This window comes from Sparus aurata, chromosome 21, assembly GCF_900880675.1.
Source record: "Sparus aurata chromosome 21, fSpaAur1.1, whole genome shotgun sequence".
NCBI lineage: Eukaryota > Metazoa > Chordata > Actinopteri > Spariformes > Sparidae > Sparus > Sparus aurata.
In genome coordinates this window covers 13,188,354-13,212,087 of record NC_044207.1, presented here as the reverse complement: position 1 = coordinate 13,212,087, position 23,734 = coordinate 13,188,354, and the positions used below count along the sequence as shown (strand labels likewise).

General features: G+C 40.6%; 3 protein-coding genes across 3 annotated transcripts; 2 read left to right on the top strand and 1 right to left on the bottom strand.

Moving 5' to 3' along the window:
* Positions 1-408: 408 nt before the first annotated feature.
* Positions 409-2,939, bottom strand: rps28 (ribosomal protein S28). The gene is made up of 4 exons (XM_030404096.1): positions 2,819-2,939; positions 2,491-2,538; positions 1,489-1,612; positions 409-532 (listed from the first exon to the last, which is right to left on the bottom strand). The coding sequence occupies exons 1-3, from the start codon at positions 2,855-2,857 to the stop codon at positions 1,490-1,492; spliced, it is 210 nt and encodes a 69-aa protein (XP_030259956.1). The 5' UTR covers positions 2,858-2,939; the 3' UTR covers positions 409-532; position 1,489.
* An 897-nt stretch (positions 2,940-3,836) lies between these two features.
* On the top strand, positions 3,837-10,546 carry LOC115573347 (potassium voltage-gated channel subfamily V member 2). The gene is made up of 4 exons (XM_030404095.1): positions 3,837-4,625; positions 4,750-5,383; positions 6,702-6,827; positions 8,510-10,546. The coding sequence occupies exons 1-4, from the start codon at positions 4,087-4,089 to the stop codon at positions 8,825-8,827; spliced, it is 1,617 nt and encodes a 538-aa protein (XP_030259955.1). The 5' UTR covers positions 3,837-4,086; the 3' UTR covers positions 8,828-10,546.
* A 2,332-nt stretch (positions 10,547-12,878) lies between these two features.
* On the top strand, positions 12,879-13,832 carry insl3 (insulin-like 3 (Leydig cell)). Its single transcript, XM_030403717.1, has 2 exons — positions 12,879-13,122; positions 13,326-13,832. The coding sequence occupies exons 1-2, from the start codon at positions 12,930-12,932 to the stop codon at positions 13,526-13,528; spliced, it is 396 nt and encodes a 131-aa protein (XP_030259577.1). The 5' UTR covers positions 12,879-12,929; the 3' UTR covers positions 13,529-13,832.
* The last annotated feature ends 9,902 nt before the right edge of the window (positions 13,833-23,734 follow it).

Genomic DNA, 23,734 nt, shown 5'->3' with positions numbered 1-23,734 from the left:
ACTTTCATTATAGCTTTAATGGCTATATACACTTTGACATATTTACCACAGGTGATGTTTAGTTTTCAATCTATTAAGTTAAAGGTTTTTATTTTTCATTGCGTTTTCAGTCAGTGCGTCTCTACTGGTCCATGTGGGGTTCATTGTCTTTTCAGTGATTTCAGTCTGTGTACCAAAATGTAAAATTTTTCATGATTGCAACTGAAAAGTAATGTGAACAGTTTTATAATCACAGTTTATAAATGGATTTTATCATTGAAATGTTGCCTTCAATCAGTAAGTTCACAATTATTATTAGTGAACAGGTAAGCAGTATATTTACACATCTGTGTCAAATCTCGTTGCCTCTACACCTTGACCGCAAGTGACTTCTCAAAAACTATGATACAATCAACACAAGACATCGACTCATCTCAATAACCAAATTTATTTCAAAACATCTGAAGTAGTGAAAGGTAGGCCATTCCAGGTGAAACTACTGCTGTCTTCTGCTCCACCGTGTCGGCTTCACACTTCACAGCTTCAGTGGGCACTGTGAAGAGAAGACATCAGTCACATACCAACCAACAAATCAAATAAAATATAGGCACATTCAACTCAAACATTTAACTCGCAATTCCTCTGCATTAACAGCACACTGGCAAAAAGAAAAAGTATGGGTTCATAATTCAGGTAATAAATTAACAGGCTGTGAAGCATTTAATATTCTGAATCAACAACAGTGATTCTATCTTTGTAACTGTAACAAAGTACAGCCACCAGCATTCACCTGTAGTCCTGGGAGAAATGAGTCTGTGATGGGAGGACTGACTGACCTGTCCAGGGAACCACAGCACAACTAAAGCTAAGCTATGTGCTTAACAGCTCAAATGCATTGTAAACAAACAGGAGAACTCAAAGTTATCTACCATCACTGAATTTAACATTTTCAAATACATCCTGTCTTATTTGAGAGCACACCACTGATGAATTGCTTCACAACTATTTTCTAGCTAAAAACCACAACACCAATGGCGTTTCTGTTCACCTACTCTGTTTGACTTGGTGCTGCACAGTATTGCACTTCCACCACAACTGTGTCTTGATTCTTGCAGTATCAAGAATCACAGCCAACGAAGGGGCTCCGCTTATTTAGTTAAACATGTTTAATTTATTTCTTCTTAAAAATGAGCCCCATTATTTAATAATTCAAACACTTTTGTTATGAAGCCGCATCACAGGAAAGGTTGCGTTTTAAAGAATTCTCTGATTGCAGGGATCCTACACTATGATAGACTCTTGAAATGCACTATTGCCAGGTGAAATGCAGTTTCTCTTTACCATCAATGAATCCATGTATTTTTATAGATTATCCTCCATGTAATGCTACAAGACAATTGCCTGTTCAACTTGATCAGTGCCCAAACCTCTTACAATCACTGCAGGGCATCTCAACACCAACTACAAATGACGGGGCTAACAGGCATGGCTGGTTTTATGTCTCCTCACCCTATCGCAGCCTCCTGGCTTCTCTTTCAGACTCTAGAAGTGTCAGCACATCTCCTTCTCTGACGGGGCCCTTCACGTTCCTGATGATGGAGCGGTTGCTGTCATCCATGAACTCAACACGGACCTGCACAAGGAGCAGATGAGATGATTTTAGAAAAAAGCTCAAGTGAGCCCTAAATTTATGGTATAGACCGGATAGTCAGCATTTCTCCAATTAGAATTATCTACCTAATTTTGTTAGATTGCTGATAGAGCTAAGAGATGCGCTACTTCAGCTCCGATGCAGCATCCTCTGTAGTTACTACTCTGTCCGTACTCATTATCCCACCCATCACAATAAAACTACACTGAATAACATGCATCTGCAATGTAAATAGTAAAGTAATCAAATATGTGGTTAAAAAGAAGCAGCAGGAAATGGAAAAACTCAATTCTACAACAGCACTTACCCAATTATTCTAACTTTTAACAATTTTTGTTTTATCCTATATATTTATATCTGACTCAAGTAAAAGTTAGGGTTAAGCCTTCTTGATAAATAGTTTGTCTTGCCCTGAAAACAGAATCAGTTGATTCTTTGTGTCGACAGGTAAAATATGACATTGAGTTGTCATACTGAAGATTAGAGGCACCAATTTAAATTATAACCACTAATAATCTTGCGAAATGATAAAGCAAACCACATCCAATATCGTTAAACTCCCTGACCAGATTGAGCTCCCACGTACCAAAAATACAACTTTTTTCTAACCAACTTCTCACATTGCGTTATAGAAACATTTGTCAAGGCGATCCGAACACTGGCACATAATCAAGGGCTGAAATGCTAAACCTCCCACGTTTTCTAACATTTATCAGGATCTGCTGCATGTATTTATTTTCTACATTTTTGGTAAACACTAACTTAAGATATGATCGAAGAGAATTCCTCACGTTGTAGTTCACAGTGTAAAACGCCTGAGAGACAGTCTCCTCGCTTTAATTAGCATAACGTAAACGTACCTGTGTACATTGTCCCTGGGAACCAGTTCTTCCGAGCACCTTGGTGACCTGAGGAAAAAAAAAGAACTAATTAGATGACATTTCACATTGGGTTTAATTATGTTAACTGAAAAAAAATCCACAACAGGCTAATAGTGAGCTAGCTAGCAGACTGTGGCATTGACGGGCCTCCATGATGGACGCACGAGAGTCATCTTGCCGGACGTTACACGGTGCATAAAACTCAATTTAGCTTCATGATTTTGAGACCGTATAAAACATTGGTTATAATCGTAGCTATGTATCCGTCTGGATATGATTATTTTCACGATATTAGAGGTTTTCTTACTCTTGCGAGCTTGATCGGCTGCACGCGGCTGGCGTCCATGTTGTCAGGTTAGACCGGAAAGGAAGTCACGTGGTGCACGGAAGGGATATATGGCAACTGAAATTCTTAATATGTTTTATTTTTACAATATTGTTTTAACTGGAGCTAAATTATAAACATATCCATGGACTGAATTAATACAAAATACCGAAAACATTGTTTTAAAAATTGAAAATTTAATTTTAGATTCCCACTTCCTTTTCCGCCAAATGGCCGGTACCATCAACGCATACTTTGATGGGTGGAGAGTAGGGCCGTACCATTAGTCTGTGTGTTACAATTATTATTATTTTTAGCAATTTGACTCAATTTAACTTAACAATGTAAATTAGTTACATTTCATGTAATGGTTGATTATTTACAGTTCTATATTGAATTGTTAGTGACGCATATTTTCCACGTCTTTGCTTGGGGGTGTTTGCCACACGCACACACATAGACTGCAAGACACTAAGGACCGTAAGAAAATCCAACAGGATGCATGCACACTGAACTGCACTGCAACTCTCAGCATGTTAGCTTGTGCATCACAATGACTGCTGCAGGGAGAGTCAGCATGAACATGCTTATTTATTTGTTTATTTAATTTCATATTTACACTCTCATTTTAAAATTCCTAACCATAATTATTATTTTATAACATTCAGTTTTATAATTATTACTCTATTCAGAATTGTATATGCAGTTTTTGCCTTTATTTGAAATTCACTTAAATATTTTGAAATTGAAACAACTTCTACTACTAATACTAATACTGATGCTACAGGTAGATTACAGTGCCTGGAACCAGCCACTGTAATCTACCTGTAGCATTAGTATGAACTTCCTGTACAAAAGCGCTCCATAGCCCAGTTAGCAATGCGAGGCTGTCATCACATCACTCCCTCCGCCTTCCTCCTCTCTCAGAACTCAAAGCCTTAAATCACAACACTAATCCTTGTGAACAGTATTTTTAACTTGCGTTTGGACAGAAAGAACAGCAATAGGATTAGAGAATCAGTAAGAGGCTGAATCCCTAACGCATGCAGCTGATCTTCTTGCACGCTGAGTGACCAACACAGGAGCTCTTTCTTTATCTTTATTTCAACCTGATATTGCTTTTGAGAGGACAACATTCAACCTGAATGGAGATCTTGTGGAGTACTGTTGTTATTTCTTTTCACTGACTTGATCTGAATTTGGCACAATACTTTCTTTTTTGCTCGATTGTCTTCCAAGGAGCGGTCAAAATGGAGAACATGAAGCCAGGTTTGAAAGTGCTGAAAAAGCGTCGCTCCAGTCTTTTTGCAACCATAAAACGGGATTCGAGCATTTCTCAAAGCGTTGAAGAACAGGAGGCTGAATTCCCTTTTGCACAAGCCAGCTCTGTGAAACCATGGACGTCCATGGAGACCCTTGACACACCTGATGACACAGATGTTCAGAAAAAAACTCAGAGCAAAGAGGCACCGAACCCCAGGAAATCGAACATCGTCAACCTCAACGTGGGTGGAAAGGTGTTTCACATCCCGAAGCATTTGGTCCTCCAATATCCAAAGACCAGGATTGGAGTGCTTGCCCTCTGTAACGATCCGGTGAAGCGCATGACGCTCTGTGACGATTACAATGTTCAGAACAACGAATTCTTTTTCGATAGGGACCCCATGTTTTTCCACTACATCTTCCACTTTTACTGCAGTAAGGTCCTGTGGGTGATGGATAGTCTCTGCCCTGTCAACTTTGAGGAGGAGATGTCATTCTGGGGGTTGAGACTGAAGGACACTCCAAGGTTTGCTGTACATGACTGTATTAAAATGTAGCATGGCCTACTGCTGTGTGTATTTAAAGCATGATTTTGAACAGTAGCTCTTGTAGAAGTAGACAATAAATTAGCTTCATCTTCTTCTTCTCAGGTGCTGCCGCATTCTGTTTGAGGAGAAACTGGACGACATCAGAGACCAATTGAAGGTCAACCAGGAGCTGATCGATGAGATTAAGCCCCACCAAGACGACGAGGGATACAAGAGCATGTTTCTAGGGGGCTTTCGGAAGATCCTGTGGGACTTGATGGAGAATCCATACTCCTCACTGTCAGCCAAAGCCTTTGCTGTGTTTTCCAGTCTCTTTGTCCTTATCTCAATTGTTGCCATGACAATGAATACAGTAAAGGAACTCAGGCAGTACAAACTTGCAGGCAGAACATACATGGAGTGGATAGAAGTTGCCTCCATCCTTTTCTTCGCCATGGAGTACTTTTTGCGATTACTCACCACGTCCAACATCAAACATTTTGTGAAGAGTGCCCTCAACTTCGTCGATGTGGTTGCTGTTATGCCCTATTTCATCCAGCTCGTTTTTGAGGCGTTTGTTATGGATTCTGAAGACGTCAGTGCAAAGGAAGACTTGAAGACCATGGCAAGGGTCAGCAAAGTCAGCAAGGTGCTCAAGGTTGTCAAGTTGATGCGCATCTTCCGTATCTTGAAGCTTGCCCGTCACTCCACTGGCATGAGGGCATTTGGTTTCACCATCCGACAGTGCTCCGAGCAGGTATGGAGGGATATTTAAACAAGAGATATCTAACAGAACATTTTTGGATGTCTAAATTTCACTTCCAGGATTAAAATGTTTGTTGAGTCTCATCTGCAGGTCATCAAATACTGATGCTTTGGGTTGGCGTCCAACCCAAAATGCCAATTTGAAGGCAGTATTTGATGACCTGGGGATGAAACCCAGCAGCCAACCACCTTTCTTCAACAAGTTACATTTTGATGCTTTAACTGAGGGGACTTGCAAAAATAAAACAGAACAACACACATAACTTCCAAAGTTGGAGCAGCTATAAGTAGAATGTTAACAATGAATCAAATGACTGATTGTGTATGAAAGTGGTCACTCGCAGTGTTGAACCCACAGAGAACTAGCCCTCATTTTATCTTTTGTCAGCTACTTACATTAGTTTACAGGCCTGAAGCTTTACTGCTTAATCTCACTGCAGGGTTCAGCTGCATTTATGTTTCTCAAGAGTTGGTTGAGACCAGACGAGAGTTAAACACAAAGTGAACATTGGACTGACGTTTATCAGTTGGTCAAAAACTTGACTCCAAATGAATGCTAATGTTGTTGTAACTGCTGGGATTGCAAACACATGCCAACAAGTATATAAGATTGTTTTCCCTTCATCCTGAGTTGGAAAAAAATTGATAACAGGTTAAAATACAGGTTTTTATGTCTACACCGGCAAAATGTTCGCTCAGGATCAACATCGCTAAGCGTCTTACTGCACAATCACTACAGACGTTTTTTAAGAACTGATCAATCTACAAGTTGTAAAGTTAGAGTCTCTGTGTTCGGTGTGATGACATTTAATGTTGCTGACAAATTCTGTCATCTCATTTGGCCACTTTAGATAGATAGATAGATAGATAGAATTATTTTAATGATCCCAGACTGGGAAATTATTTTGTTACAGCAGCAGTGGGTCTGCAAATAAAACACTCTGTACATAACATAAACAGAAGGCAATATATACATATATATATATACGTATATATACAGTGCACAATATACTATAAACAAGAATAATATATACAACAAAACAAAATATGCAAAATATACTATAAACAATAATAATATAATTAAATATTAAATAACACTTGTTAGCGAGCATCATTTTTTAAGTCACCAAAGCACTTTATAATTCAATTGTGGGACATTTAGTGATGTAATTTATGTCTTACAACAAAAGGTGTAATTACTGAAAACCAATTAAATTATCATGTGACTTGATGGGTGGTTCTAGATGTGTGAATACACCAAATATGAATGGAAATGTTTACATGTCAATATTATTTCTGTCATTCTTTAGGTGTGCTGTCTGTTCCTGTTCATCGCCATGGGCATCTTTACTTTCTCTGCTCTGATGCACTCTGTGGAGGTGGATCAGCCTGGGACACCATTCAGCAGCATACCAGATGCCTGGTGGTGGGCTGCAGTGAGTATTAACTTCAAAATCCAGTTCATTAAAAATTTTGGTTCTGGATTTTTCTTTCATCACACCCGTTAGAATTTGTTTAGTTTTTTTGTGTTTTTTAGTATTTTTTTATTTATCACTCTACTTAAGCTGTTCCAAATTGTGTAAAGTTTGTTAATATTTTTCGTTTATGCGTTTTTTCTGGACTTTAATGGAAATATCAGATGGAAAATCACATTAATCTAGAAATTCAAGCCATAGTGCGACTTGTACCAGACTACATAACCACGATGATACCAGGTTACACCTGAATTGCCGTTATTATTAATAGAACAGGAGACGGTGCACAACACTGAGAGGATTCAATCAGATCTTATAGCTGCTACTTAGATTCTTCAGGATCAATTAACTGTTATAGCTTACTAAGTTGTTCCGCTCGACTGTGAACCCGGACATAGAGTCGGAGCTTAGTATGGAGGAGGGGTGTCAGCATGATCAAGCAGTGTGGTGCATTTCAGCTGTCAAGGATTAGGCCGACTAGGATTTATGCTGCCTGCCAAGTCAGACCAAGAGTGCGCAGTGCAAGGTCATGTTCTCTGCTGTATTTTCAGCTCTACCAACAAATGCACCCACAGCAAGATGGTAAAGAAAAATCTGTTTTTGTGTGTTTAAAAGTCATCAGACTTTTCAGAACTAATATCAGGTTGCCGGCGGGTATCTTGGTCTTTGAGGATGGTGCTCCACTCTTCTGACTTTTGACAATTTTGCACCGATGATAATAAAATGTCAGTTTACTCTAGAGTTGATAGTTGGCATTTTGTTTCACATATTGGATAGGGCCATGCTAGCTGGTTTTGCCATGTTTAAAGTCTCTATGCTAGGCTAAGCTAACTGACTGCTTGCTCTATCTTCATCCGTAATAAACATGACATGGGTTTTGATCTTTTCATCTAACTGTCAGCAAGAAAACAGTAGCATTTATTTCCCCAAATGTCAAATTATCCCTTTAATTATTGGCGAAAGTGGTAATGCAGTAGTGTAAAACTGATTCGATGGTAAATTACGGTCAGACATAAGATAAAAAGATCCATTTCCTCTGAAATGGGTTACGGAGTTAAGCATAATATGGGATAAGAGACTCAAATCTGACTTTTGCGTCTGTTTTTAATATACTAGAGTACTAGTGCCTTGCACTCTCATTTAGGGACATTTGCTTTTTTTTTTATCTGGGAGCAGCTGTTAACTTCTATGTGTCTAATCCTCTCTAATACAGTGTAATGCGTGTTGTTTGTGGACGGTCACACAGTGATTGCATTCGAGAGTCAGAAAGTGTTGCAGTGCGTTCCTCAAGGTTTATTTCATTATCGGACTCTTGGGAAGCCACGTGCCAAAGGGCATTTAGGGGCAGGGTGAAAGGCAACGTCCCTGTTTGGAACAAAATAGGGGAAATCCAGATATTTCACTTTCTTGCTGCATTTTTTAAGATGTGGATTTTTGAGTCTCATTCTTAACTCGTCAAATACTGCTGGTTATACTGGGTTTCAGACTCCCCGACAGTATCAAGTTGGCCATTAAAGGTGCAGTATGAATTGAAACAGTTTGGAATGAGACTCAAAATAACTATCTTACAAACAGGAGCTTTATAGAGTAACACATAGTACGAATCAAGCAAACCCCGCTCAATTATTCTTTCCATCCTACAGGTGAGCATCTCTACTGTGGGCTACGGCGATGTCGTCCCTATCTCCTATCTTGGCCGCTGTGTGGCATTTGGCTGCATCTCCTTTGGCATTATCCTCAACGGCATGCCCATCTCCATCCTGTTCAACAAGTTTTCCGACTACTACGCCAAATTGAAGGAACAGGAATACAGCGTGACAAACACGGAGCGCACCTTCCAGCTCAGGAAACGTCTGAGGAACAAGTTCCACAGCTGCTACGAAGCCCAGCCGGAGGACTCCGATGATGAGATACATTACAGGCCCAGCGTGAGGCAAACCATCCACGAGGGCGAGGAGTGAGCCAAGCTGCCAACTTGCGACCTCTGTAACCCTAAATGGCCTTATCGCCCATGGGCCTAGAACATGTAAGACCCCATCTGCCTCCAACTCCGAGCCCATGTGATTTAAGATAAACAATCTAAGGGGAGAAGATGGAGGCAGCAGCAAGTTGAGATAAGCTTTAAGCCTCAGCTTTACAGTAGGTGCTGTTTGCACGCTATGGCTGATGACTCCTCAGACATCCTCTCAATGGATGAGATGCTCCCACGAGACAGCTCATTATCTGTTTCTAAGAATAGCAGCTGCAGGCTAATTCTGATTAAACTGAAGACGATGTTTGACATGAGGAGGTCAAGTATAACATTATTAATGGAACGGTGTTACTCTTTAATCACTTCAAGGGAGCTCGCGAGGAACTGTTTTCATTGGAAGTGCTAATAATGAACACTTCTGGATAACAACATTGTGGTCTAGTTACTCATACTCCGCACAAAAGACAGTAAAACTTCAATTTTCAGTCACGTGTTGTACTTTTGACTCATACTGACTGGTCTCAAGATCAAGATGAACTGTTGTCGTCACATTCTAGTTTTTTAGGAAACACAAGCAACGTATTTCAACGTACAATTGATGAAAACCTCTCAGAGTAAAACTCTTCCATGTGCCATGCTTCATGTATCGGTAAAGTGGTTCTCTTGTCTGCAGCTCGCTCAACGTGCATTCGACTGCACCTAAGTGGGAGATGAGGCGCAGAAGCGATCAGGAGCATGAGTGTAATTTTGTTGTCAAGGATTACCAGGATTTGCTCTTGCGCCAGCTACTTGGTCAGACAAGGGCAAAAGTCAGTCATGTTCTGTGCTATTTTTGTGGCGGAGAGGATCTGATCAGGTGCCGTTAAAGTTCTTAGAAAAAGCTTATTTTCTCATATACTGCACAACGCTCATGTGGGTAAATTGAGATACATCATTTTTCATGCTCACTTGTTACACATGGGCAATGGGGCTGATAATAGTCATCCAACATCTCTTTGGCATGATCCCTGCAGGGAGCAAGAACTGACCTCTAGATGTCAGAAGAAGGACTGAGTTCTGTTGTCGAACCGTTCTTGTATGTGCTGCTGTGCTGTGTTCAGCTTCTTATGATAATTCAGTTAAACCAATTCCTGTTCTGGGCAACAACTCTCCAAACACAGAAAGAGCTAGTGTAGGCAACTGCATGAGCAAATTTAAAGGTAGGAGTAACGGCCTCTCACTCAGGACTGTCCTGTTCAGTGAGCTGGTTTTAAACAAACAGGAGGATTTTAAAGGAGAGTTAAAATAAGATATAATTGTACTGATGACGTGTTGTGCCTCTGGTCATGAAAAACCTCTGATTTACAGAAACAGATCCCTATGATGTATTAGACCTCTGCTTCACCTGTACGAAACAAAACTAACAACAGCATTGTATTTCCCTCCTTGTTTTTGTTTGGCTTTTCAACAGGTCCACAAATACCTGCAGAAGTGTGTGAACACGTGTAACTGTGCGAATGTGATTTAAAAAAATTGCATTGTTGAAAAAATGCAAAGAAAAGGTGACAAAGAAGGACAACTTCATGAGATGTATTTTATTTTACAGGCACTTATAGTTCATTCATGAAACTGTATACCCCTTAATGGCTGTAAAAAATGAGCTTCGCCATGTACAGATACTGTAAAACGTGTAAAAACTTTTTCTTTCTTGTGCATAAAATGAAAACTATGAAACAAGCAGACTGGAAATAATGTAAAACATATGGAACACACACTGTTGTCAAAACCTTTGAAAAGTGAAAAAAGCAGATTTCTTACTCTGTCGAAAAAGAAAATCTAATTTTTCACGACATTCTTGTTTAATCGTTCACTTTTCCTTTAAATACAAACTTGATGTCTGTGTCTATTAACAGATAGGTTACTTTTCTCATTGGCCTGAGGGACGGTGCTGCCAGTCTAATAGCATTACAGGATAAGGTAATGGGAGGGATGCCAGTTCTTAAATAGTGTCGTCAGCATCGGTTAAAACTCTCTAGTGACCTAGCCCGGACCAAATGGCCCGGGGTAGACACAGTGTAGAGGGACATCAGGAACAGATCAGTCAGATAGACAGACAGACGGGCCGACAGATCCCTCAGACCTAAAGTAAACTGTATACATAGGCCGTTTGAAAATCTGCACTATTCACTACAGTTGGTTGAAGGTTACACGGACTCATTGTTTCTCATCCACTAGAAATAATATATAATACCGTACAGTGTGTTTTATCACAATGCATGTTTTGGTTTGAGGGCCTAAACCTGACCTAAACTTCAACAATGTTAACAAGGTGTCATACCTGCTCTTCACAGACCTTAAAGGATAAGTTCACCCCAAAATGACAAGTCAGCCATCATCTGTTCACCTGAACTACTGAAGTGGATGGGGACTTGTTTCAAAATGTAAAAACACCAGAGAAAACATCGCCGAAACTAAAACTTCACACACTTTCCTTTTTTTACAGAAAGGTATTACTACTTTTGCATCATTAATTAATGCGGCCCTGAAGTGCCAAGCTAAACAGAGTTAAAAGGAAAAAACAAAAACAAAGCAACAGCAAAAAATGACGCATCAGAGAACACAACACGAACAGGAAACACTGAGGCAGAACAAATTTCCCTGGAGCCATTATAAAGTCAGTGGTACAAAAGCCGATGTAAAAGGAAACTTCAACCTTTTTGTTGGAATTAGATTTTGGGTGTGATCTGATTCCCTGCATCACAAAAAGAGATAAAGCAAGTCGTGTGCTCGTTGTCTTTGACTCAGTATGAAGAAGAGCCAAAACAACTCTGGTGAGTTAAACTTCTGTAACGTCTGGGTTGACGGGATTGGAAATGGATAATGACCAACATCAATTTCAGCATCTTCTACCAGAGGTAAAGAATCGGTATGGCGAAAAGAATAAACAAATACAACCCATGTCTGTAATTTCATATCCTACTCTGAAATGAAAATTGCTGCACATCAGCTGAGAGCAATAAACTAATACTAGGATAATTCCATTGGAGGTTAAAATGCCAAGCATCTCTGGGAGTACACTGAAGATGCTGAAGTGCCACCTGTCATTTTGTTTCCTTCAGTGCAGGAATTATGAAACAGTCGTCTCTTGGGTGATGATGCAGCCTCAATTTTGGCCTGCGGTGACCACGAGTGTGAATAGGTGCGTCAGTGTCCTTGATGCTGTTTTTGCCTGTCGCAGTCTGTTCCCAGGAGCTCCCATCCCTCAAAATGTGTCAAGATAAGGTGTGAGTGAAAACCCATGTTCAAGGAAACTGTTCAATGTAATCACACAAATTATGATGCTTTGACATTTTCCAAACAAACATACGTATTTGTTGACCTCTGGTTATATAGTATATATAATATATATATATTAGTTCTTAAGAGCTGTGTGATGTTTTGTCTTAAAGGTGCAGTACGTAATGATTTTAGGTGGAAACTTCCAAACTTGCAACAAGCAACTCTGTGACAATAAATTAGGACATCTGTGTGTTTTGTTGCAGAGACATCGACGGCAGCTAGCTTGCTAACCAGTTAGCCCTGGCCCGTCTTGGTCCAATGTTCCTGTTTTAGCAGTGTAAACACCAACACCTCCCTGGTGCCCCGAGCTCCAAATCCAGACTGCTAGCTGCACTGCTAACTGAGCTAGCTAATGGCAGCTACGGTTAGCAACAGGTAACAATTACTCTAGTGACATGCTTCTCCCTATTTGTTTTTAATATTAATTTGTCGGGTGGCCAGTGCTTACATACTTACACCTTTAACGGCCCAAACAGTCTGCTAAATTTCTCATGTCTCATGTTCTAAAGGCCGAGCCGCAGATTGCTGTGAGACCTGGTTTTTATCTTAATGAGAGTATTAAGCCTTCACTCCAGTGACGAGCTCGAGATCAGTACATTCTTGTCCTCCACCAAGGCTGAGTACATCTTTTTTAAAAATCTGCAGCCTTAGCGTTTTTTTAGGCTGCCACACGATGACTATATAAACTCCCTCAAGTTCCCCTCATAAGTCACGTCCCAGACCTCACCCTTCTTTCTCCACTGACCGACCCAGGTGCAGTGACACATCATACAATGTCTGGTGCCAAGTGTTTGTTGTCTCTGGTGGTGCTGCTGGTGGCTGCAGTGTGCACAGCTTACGGCCAGGAGAGGATAAAGTTGTGTGGGAGAGAGCTGATACGTCTGGCCGTCTCATCCTGTGGCAGCTCTCGGCTGAGGAGAAGCATCCCGGACGTAGAACTGAGGCAGGATCAGAACTCTTTTCACTGTAAGTACATCACGTCACGCAGAGCGAGAGCCATTGCGTGCCTCATGTATTGTGGATGATTTCAGATAATGGTAATATCTATTTTCCCTGATGTGGTATATAAAATCCTTTATACTCACAATCTAATTCTTCCCTTTGGAGTTTCTCAAGAAGTTTGAAGCACAAACTTCTCTCTCTGACATTTTTTCACCTCCTCTGCACAGGGGACCTGGACGCCTCGATAGAGGAGCACCAGGCTACGGAGGATGTCCGCGCTGCTCCAGGATCCGATGGGGAGAGGGTGCTCTTCGCTCTGGCTCCTCACTGGCACCCCGTGTCCTCTCGGATTAGACGAGCGGCTGGAAAAATATCTGATATCTGCTGCGAGAGAGGATGCAGCATGAAAGAGTTGATCCAGTTTTGCTAGATGTTTGGAATGCGATCAAATATTGTCTTAAAAAGCTGTTGCCTTATCGTTGAGAAGAATGATTACGATTTATTTCCAATGATGTAGCATTCAGGAAACATCAGTAATTATTGACACACTCAAATGAATGATGTGACTTACAATGCTATACTGCAGGACAAAAGATAAAATCACTATGTACACAAGTCTTATTTTGTATTTATATGATTCACTCTAGAATAGAATAGAATGGAATAGTCTTTGCAATATTTTTTAGAAAATGTTTCTATCCCTGCTCTGTAATAAAGCTTTTGATGATTATTCATGAAGGTTTACTTGGCCGAAATTCATTGTGTTCAATGCAAGGTCACAATATTGCAACAGGATTTCTTTAGGATAACTGCATCAATTGGATACTCTCGCCATTTCATATTGGACATTTATAAAAGAAAATGGAAGAAGCAGATATCCTGATGTTTTAGTCTCCAGTCTAGGTCGAGTTTTCCATTTGATGACATCATCAGAGTTACTCCACTGACTCTATCAAATGTGAACGAGGTCTCTGGGTCTGCAAAGTGAAGCCAAAGCAGAAGTGCCTTAAAACTGCATCATTTTTAATGGACAGCAGGGGGCAACTCCACTGGTGGCAAAAATTAGTCCAATTGTATGTAAGCTTATGAGAAAATGACTCTACTTCACCCTTGATATTTTACTTCAGAAAACAGTTTCTCAATGAGTTTCTGGTCTTGATTGGTCGACAAGTTGCTTCCACAGCGTTGCCTCAAGGCTCCAGCCTCTCCTCCAAATATGATCAACTCAGGCTCCAAAAAACAGGATGCTGATGCCTTTAATGACAAACTCAAGAATTCAAAAGGTAGGTAGGCCCAGACCAATGGGTGACATCACAGTGACGTTAATATTTGGGTTATTCTCTCTTGAGCAGAGGAGCCCAGACTTCTTCCCCATGGGGGCCCACGGGCCAAAAACAAACCAATATCATATTGTTAAGATGTGAAATGGTACTTGCATCCCAAGTTGCCTTAACTGACTTATTTACTACGCAAACTCTGCCCACCCTGCTCAGATGATGAAAGATCATTAATAATTGGGGATCCGACACTTTTAAAGAACAAGATGGGGCTGCATAAACACTATGAACTTTAGAATTTTTTTGGTAATTTATATTTTTTTTTCCAAAAAACATCTGGCAGGCCAAACTGAAGCTTTTAAACTTATGGCAGAACAACTTGAGATGAGACTGTAAAATGTACATGAGATGATGATGACACTGCACTTCCTGTACCATCCCAGCAGTAATCATTCTGAATATAATATGCATGTGTTTACTGTAACTCATATCACATTAGATCATTTGACAGTTTAGTGTCAGATTAGGCAACACTGGTTGTAGTGTTTTGATATTTCATATTGTTAATTCGAATTATTAAACCTGCAGAGAATTTGCCTGCAAAACTGCTAATGGGTCAGTTAAACTAGATTCCATTTTCAGATGTAGACACACACACACACACACACACACACACACACACACACACACACACACACACACACACACACACACACACACGCACACCAGTAATAAGACCCACTCCTGAGTAATGTGGCAGTGTGAATGCAGTTTACAACACTGGTGCTCTCTCTGATAGTGTTAAATCGGATTGAGGCCATGAAGCGAGCCATTCAGCTCCGTAATAACAGAAATAATCTCTGTAACCCGGCCAGTTTCTCACACTGAGTGTATAATTGTCTCAATGGATAATCAAATGTGGTGCTGATTATCTGCCACTCTATACTGCAGCCTTCACTAAACGACTCTTAATAGCAAATGAAATCAGCCTACAGTGACTGATTGGTTAATTGGTTTTATTTGGGGAGGGATGGATTGTGTTGTAAGTACAATTAGTTTTTGTGTAATTGGTTTTATTTGCTGCCTGATTGGAAAAATGAATGAATTTGAAGTTTGGATCAAATGGTAATCAGATTTGTTTTAAGAAATGACAACGACGTGATGATGTTTTGCAAATTGATTCTAGCAATGGAGCTGATTTTACATAAATACAATAAACCAATGTATAAGTGTCCATAAGCCTGTTGTAATGGTGCAACCTGTATGACAAGTAAGACACTTTGTTAGGAAGTAAATAGCAGAGTAGTGTGACACCTGAGGACATTCAAACTGCCACATATGATTTTATTTTGTTTTTTTTTTAAACAACAGCAACTTAAACCAAAATTGCTCTATTTTACAGGTCCGGAATTCCTCAGGAAAGTTCCTGAAAGGGACTCTCTCATTGGGTTGCACAGTGTCTACTTCCAGTTAGCGTTTATCAATTGTTTGATTAGATGAGATATTTACTTTGAGTCAGCTTAATGTGAAAAAACTTAAAAATGTGTCTACAGACAAGAATATGATTCAACATATAAGGAGAATAAAGTTTTCAATAACGGCAGAATAATTTTTGTGTCGTTTAAAATTGCGGTTACACATCATTTCACAGGTCCACAAAAATCATGTTAAGTAAGCGGTAATTACAACACAACATATTCAAAGTCTCTTTGAAATTTACCCCCAGATTTCCACAATAGTTACCTCAAAGTTTAGCAAAAATGACCCCAACATGATTTATCTGCTATTTTACAATAAGCAGCTCACAAACAGCTGGTAAGTTTTTCAATACATTTTAAGGAAACTTCTAAATGATTTATATCTAACTTCTGCATGTCAGTGAATTGAAGTACATTTTTTAATCTGTGATATTTTCACCAATTTCTATCACTTTGGCAGATCAGTCCAAACTTTAGACAGTTTTGCCAAAATGTGATATTTTTCCAATAGTTTTTATTATAGCCACTATAAATTGCTTATTAACAACATTTACAACTTCATGAATAATCAAGCATTTTAAGACTAGATTACATAAGCAAATAAAATAATGAAATTCCTGAATAAAGTTGGAAGTTTCCTGGAAATATATCAAAGAATTTATCAGCTACTCTTTAACCCCTTTGATGGAAAAGAGCAGAATATTATTATTAAATGACACTGGGGCAGTTTTCACACACTTTTAAGATAAATATTGTGGTTATTTAGGGATAATTTCACAGAAATATCAAATATGTTGCTTAGTGGGACTGCAGATAACTCTGGTGCAATGCATTGAATGGTCACATTGATGTTTTAACTGCACATTGTCCCTTACAAATACAATTGAAATTGAAATTGAGAAATGACCGATCAAAACAATCAAGAAACCTGTTGAGGTGTTAAAGGTGCATCCTGTAGTTGAAATTCTATTAGAAGCATTAATCATAAGAGCAAAGATCTTCATTGACTGACTTTTTTATTCCTAACTAAATAACAAACTATCTTTGTTTTCATGACTGACTAAACAAACTGACCTTAAAGGACAACACAGTTTCATACTTTTTTACTGTGTTTATATGTGGCGGACCCTGCCACCTTTCTAGCTTCAAACAGTGTTCCGGGGACCTTATTTTCCTCTGAGAACAGCTTGTTGGAGCTGCATGCAGCAGAGAGCAGGAAGTGATTTAAGGGAGCGATCAGATGCAGTACCTCCTCTCAACCAGCAGAGAGTGACAGATATCTGTTTTCAAACGTACTCTTCTTCACCGCTCTTCTCCATCTGACAGGAGCACTCACACATCACAGACACTGGTGATGAACTGGTTCATTCTGCCGACTCAGGGGTGTTACTGTTGAATTTCAGTGTTACTGTATCAGGTTCAGTCATTGCTCCCCCTCCCTGATGATCAGTCTCTCACAGCTCATTACTGTAAAACGCTCAATCACCTGAAGTGATGCTTTATCCCCTTGTGACAAGAGGAGAAATGTGATCAGAGGACACTTGTAGGCCTCAGCCCATCATTAGCCAGCACCAACATGAGATGACAAACACGTGGCTGCATGGGGCCTCTTTAATGGGCTCCACTTCGGGCCTGTTTTGTCGTCTGAAAAGCTGCTGAACCCGATATGGAAAATAAAATCAGAGCCTCTCTTTCCATCTCTTTGAGTTGAGTTTTTAGCGAGCGGGAAAACAGCAGGACAGGATAGCACCTTCACTAAGTGCCGGGAGCGCAGCCTCACCGCTCACACTCACACACACACACATGCATAAACACACATGCACAAACACATGGACACACACACACATGCCAGGCAGCAGCAGAGTGTGTGTGGTGGACTGGTGGGTGTCAATTTGCATGTAAATGAAATGGCTCTCAGTGGTCTTGTTTCCCACAGTAAACGTGTCAGGGCTAAAGATGCTATATTTGTGTTTCATTTCTAACCGGCAGCACATGTGGGTGTGGGAGAAGAAGCAAAGACAATGACTGACGTTTCCGTTTTTTTGCGTTTATTATTATTAGAGCTGCAGGCATCCCTCTACGCAGATGTTGTGTCAAACGAGTCCTCAGTAACAGCGTCTTTGTCTTGTCTTGTACACAGTTTCCAATCTTTAATGAGACTTCAAACTCAAAAACCTAGAGGTACACTTCAACATTTTTTATATTCACCTATATGACAAAACTTTAGTTCTGATCTACTCAGTTTATGTGAGAATAAAATAAAGCGACGATATAAAGTTAGAAAAAGTCTAAACATACTGTATGTCACTGTTGGAGGGCATCGTTGCCATCTGACTTCCTCCTTTGCTAATGCAATAATTAATGCAGCCACAAGAGGTCACCACCGAACAAGAAGTATGAGTCGTAATGGACTGCTTACCTCCTAACCCTCCTGATGTGGGCAACTCTATAATGTGTGGTTATTTGAATGTATAATATGTCAATTACCCAAGCTTTAACTTTCATTAAACTTCTGCATGACTTTCTACACATTTTTGTCTCCTCTGGTTATCAGAAGATGGGGGATATATTTTGTGGAAGCTTGTTTAGTCTGACATTTAGGACATACTAGCATTTCACATCATAGGACTCAGAATGTGTGTTTGTTTGTAGACTTGAGGGTTGTTTGGGTCGGCAATAATGTAAATTGACAATATGATTTTTCATCCACCAAACTTGGGTTTAATTACGTCGAATTTAGCTGTTGGAACATGTGTCGTTGTACAGTTTTCAGTTAAGTGAATGCCAATTAGGTTTAGCAAGTTATCTCAATCTGTAACATTTACATTTTTGGAACTGGGGTTGTATTAGATATTTAAAGATGAGGACAACACGCCTCTTGCTTCGTCTTTGTTTGCAGGCTCTTAATCAGGACTACCCCAACACACCCGACTTCATGTCTCGTAAAGCGGCCCTGAAAATCCTCCTACTTATCGTGTAGCTGGGTTATCTCCGCACCTGCACCATCCACCATCCACCATCCACCATCTCCAACTATGATGTGACGGGTCTATCTGCCTCTCTGCTTGGGAACGGTTAGACGGCCTGACCGGCAGTGACAGCTTCAGGAGCATCGTGTGATTAGACGCTGCTCCCAGGGGACGAGGAGGAGGAAGACAGAGCCTCCAAAAGAGCCTTCTTGTTGTCTCTGGATGTGCTCTGATCTCCTCTCATGGCGTCTCACTATCTTTCGCATTGTTACTATTAGATACTGCAACATTTTTTATTTTAATTTTTTTGCCAGGGAACACTGTAGTATAGTAGCACACCTACATGGTATTATCACTTCATAAAATGCACTTTCATATCTCAGCATCATACATCTCCATATTCAGCACAGTTTTTGCAGATGATGCAGCCTTTTTAATAACCGTGCTGGGATAGAAAATACTTTCAAGACATATTCATTATCATAAACACACGGTATATTATCTCATAAATTACAGGCTGCCAGGGAAACCTTCATTTTATGTAGACTCAGGAATATAATTAACGGGACAAAGCTCCATTAGAGCCGTGTCAGAAACCCTGCAATCGGTTTTTCGGGAGTTCATAAAAACGACTTACAGTGTTCTACTCCCCGAGGAAGGATGCTTTGTTTCAGAAGAGAGGCGATGATTGAAATAGAGGTCAACTATATGACCAATAAAATACTTTTTTGGAGGTCTACTTTAATATTATGTAAATGGCGCTCTAATAGGCCGGGAGTATATAGTGTCCGATTTCTATAACTCAGAGTCGACAGATTTCCACAGCCAGCAGCCTCCGAACCAAAGCCAATTATTACCTCAACTCCCTTAATTACTTCCTCGCCATATACAGTCTTCCATATGCATGTCATTATATCCGCTTAATCTGTGAAGTGAAAGAATGTAAGCACATGCAGCAAACACCGCACACACACACACACTCACACACACACACACACACACACACACAAACACACACACATGCAAAGACATTAACTACCACTTTGTCACAACCTTGGGGCCACTGAGAGGTGGTGAAGCTGAACTAATAGAGCTGAGCTGGTAGAGGGCAGTGTGGCAGCGGCAAGCGTGAAACCGACTGCAGGCGTGTTTTTTCTGCAGCTGCAGAGCTGAATGAATGCCACAGATAATGTGATGCTCTGGCAACGCATGCTGTATAACTGACAATGTGTTGTTTGTTTTTGTATTAAACCCAGAATCACAGCAAGTCATTTAAGCGTTATAGTAGCATGTCTTCTTATTTTCTTTTTTCTTTTCGTTGCAAATAAGAAATGTGTTTATTTTTTTACGTTTTCAGTTGCTTACTTACGCACTTAAATTACGTAACTTTCGTCACTTGAGTGATGTACTCATGTCACTTTTGAGACTAGACAAAGATCTTCTCCTAAACCAAACTAAGGTGTTTTGTAACTGAGTACTTTTGGAGTCTAAACCTAACCGAGTATTTGACAACGTTATTTAAAGTCCGAATGTTATAATATGTGAACTGCAAGCTTTATTTAAAAAGTCTCAAAGTACGCTCATATAACTTATAAATGTTAACTTGACCATAGAGTCCCTCTCGTGCAAAACTAATACTAGAGGAGTGGGTAGAGCCTCTTAGTTTGAAGCTTAAAGTCACTCACCAAGCTGTCGTATATGACGAGATATGAGTGAGAACGCGTTACGAATTACTGCAAGTTGAACCATGCAGATCGGCTCTAAGTCAGAAACAGAAAGTCATGGATGTATAGTGAAGTTGAGGCTAATAGCAGTGTTTCAAATGTGGAAGTTTAATTCTCGTGTGAGCTTGTGACAAATGTTGACATCACACATTAAGAATCAGATTTGATTGCTGTGTTTTGTTCATGTGGAAAATAATGTCCAAAAACTGATTTTCACATGTGAAGAAGGCACGTTTTAAAATCTGACATCTCCGTGAAGTTAAGCACGAAGCCACAGCTGGTTTTGTGTGTCTGTGTAGCATGTGTGAGCTCTGACATGCAGGAAGAGGAACAACCTCATCTGACTGCAGCGGACCGTGTGACCACTCACACACACAGGATGGAAAATTAGACTTCAAGTGTAGTGAGAAAAGGGAGAATTGATAACAATGGAAAATGCATGTTTGTTGGTGTGTGTCAAAGTGTTTGAGTGACTGACAGAGTAAGGAGAGAGTAGAAAAACGAGACAGGGAGAGGGAGACAGTGACAGAGACAGAGACACAGACAGAGACAGTGGTGGGCAGGCCCAGAAAAACGATTACTCCAGCTGCTCTATCGCAGCTGCTCCCAATTGCTCCATTGCACCTTCTTTTTCTCCGTCCATCACTCCCTCCATCCCATCCTTCCATATGCTCATGCGTGACTGGGCTGTTTGTAGTTGATGTAATGTTGACAAAATACTCCAGAGCGGGAGTACTTGGGGAGCCAGCGTGGTACCCTGTTTGAATGATGTACAACGTAAAGACGTTGTTGGAGGATGAGGACGGTGCATTAATATTGGTTCACATGCTTTCATGTCCGTCTATAACTTTTCATTTGATCTATTGCGTAATTAAAATACATATTCATTATACTGACAGACTGACATTCTGTGTAGTATATCAGACACATATATTTTTAAATGCTCACTCTTCAATCCTTTCACTCTAAGTGAAATAAAAGACATTCACAAAAGTGTTTTAAGTTTAAACACAAACACACACACACACACACACACACACACACACACACACACACACGCATACACACACACGCACACACACACCGCTGGCCTGCCTCCTTCAATATTCCTGTCACTGTTATCAGCCCGGTCCATCTCGGTGGGGAAACTGCTGTTAAAACATGGGCAGTCCACTCAATACACTTCAGCTAATCAAAGCTAAGCTGCTTGTGTAACTTCCAGTTCTCCACCCCATCAGGGTGTGTGATGAAGACAGAATGAGAGTGCCTGGCTTTTACTGGATGTGTGTATGTGCACGTCTGTGCACGTGTTTGAGTCTTTTTGTGCATGTTTTTGTGTGGCACACTTTGCTTGCTTCTCTCCTTATGTGTGTGTGTGTGTGCATGTGTGCATGTGTGTGTGTGTGTGTGTGAGCATGTGAGCGTGCATGTGAGTGTGTGACTCAGCGGGATACCTAAGCCCAGAGGAGCAGAACGACAGCAGGTACAGTATCTTAGTACAGTGCAGCAGCTTTTTAAGAAATTGAAACACTGGCTCTCTGTTACTTCCAGTAAGTGGACCCATTAACGAATACAGAGGGTTAATGGTTCAGGGTTAAAGCCCCCTCTGTGGTAAATGTGCCATTACAGAGGGTTCACCTTAACCTGGCAGGTGTGTAAGAGACAGAAAGGGTGGAGACGGAAGTTAGTCGTCTCACCCATTTACATCCATTTTTAATAGTAATTCTTTAGTCTCATATAGGACAAAGCTGGTGTGGAATGCTACATGATGGTGTTTGCTTATCATGATTCAGCTTTGCTCTCCTTGTTTCAGCTCTTTGTGTTTACCCTGCTGTACAAGGTAAACTGAGAACAAGGTAACCTGCTAACCACAAGTAAGTCCATACGTACGTGTCATAGGCCACGCGACATATCGATATTTGTAATGTCATATCACGTTCCCATCACGTTTATTACCAGTGACCACAGGAGTCAAATGGAGTTTTCCACCATTTTACGTGTTTGCGATACTTGTGTGACACGGGTGATAAATCTGTGCTTTTATGATTTATTATAAATTGCTGGCCATTCGTCTTCTTGATGACTTGATAGGTAACACCGCACCAGTGAGTCAGAAGAAATCCTGAATAATGTCTGTTGTTTATGTTTTTGTTTTCTCATAATCTCCCTCCTTGATGAACCGTTAGCACAGAATCACCTGCAGCTCCGTCGACACGATGACCTCTCCTGGGTTTCACCACCTACAACCACCCTCGAGCAGGGCAGAATCCCCCCCCATCCGCCCACCTCTTACTCATTTTTATCTCCTTTGCCCTTCCCACTTCCCCTCCTCTCCACCTGCCCCCCGTCCCTTAGCGTAGGTGGGTCTTCTCCTCTCCTCTTTCCCTCTCCATCCATCTCTTTTCCTCTCTTTTTTTGCTCCAGCTGCCCTGCCATGCATAATTAAGTTTCCAGTGGAAGTGCACCCTCCCTCCCTCCCTCCCTCTTTCTCTCTCATCTCCATTTCTCTCCACATCGCTCTGTCTTCCTTTTCTGGCTCTCTGGTGAATGAGAAAGGTAAGGCTGGCCTGGGAGCGCTGGACATCTCTCTTTTTTCCTCGCTCTCCGTCCCTCCTGCCAGGCCTGTCTTGTTAAGTGATAATGTTAAAATGCTAAATCACACCACCACAGCCGCCACCTTTACCGCCCCCCACCTTCCTCCCTGCCTAATTCTGTGAAGGAGCTCTGGTTTCACTTTGCGCTGTCATCCTATCCAGTCGCACTCATCAATACGCAATGCAGGAGCTCCATCAGCCTGTGTATTTCTCTTCCAGCGTTGGACAAGGTGATGTTTGGGGCTGAACCAATGCCATGTTAATGTGCATGTTAATGAGTTTGGAGTATCAGACTTCCCTCTTTCTTTCAGTTTCATGTGCTTTTTTTATTTATTCAGTGAGCAAAAAACATTGGGTCAAATTCAGGGTCTCTCAGTTTCACTCCCACATTCTTTCAGCACCATTCAGCAAACGACGGCAACACAAAATTTAAGAATCTGTAAGATTATCTTTCCATGTGGTAAAAAAGTCTGCAAAAAGTCAGCGATTTAGGACAGGAACGAAATTATTTCATCAACATTTGAAATCCTGTGCTGCTGACACACTTGTAACTTACTGTAGGTAACTTCCACCTCATAGACAGATAGAAACACC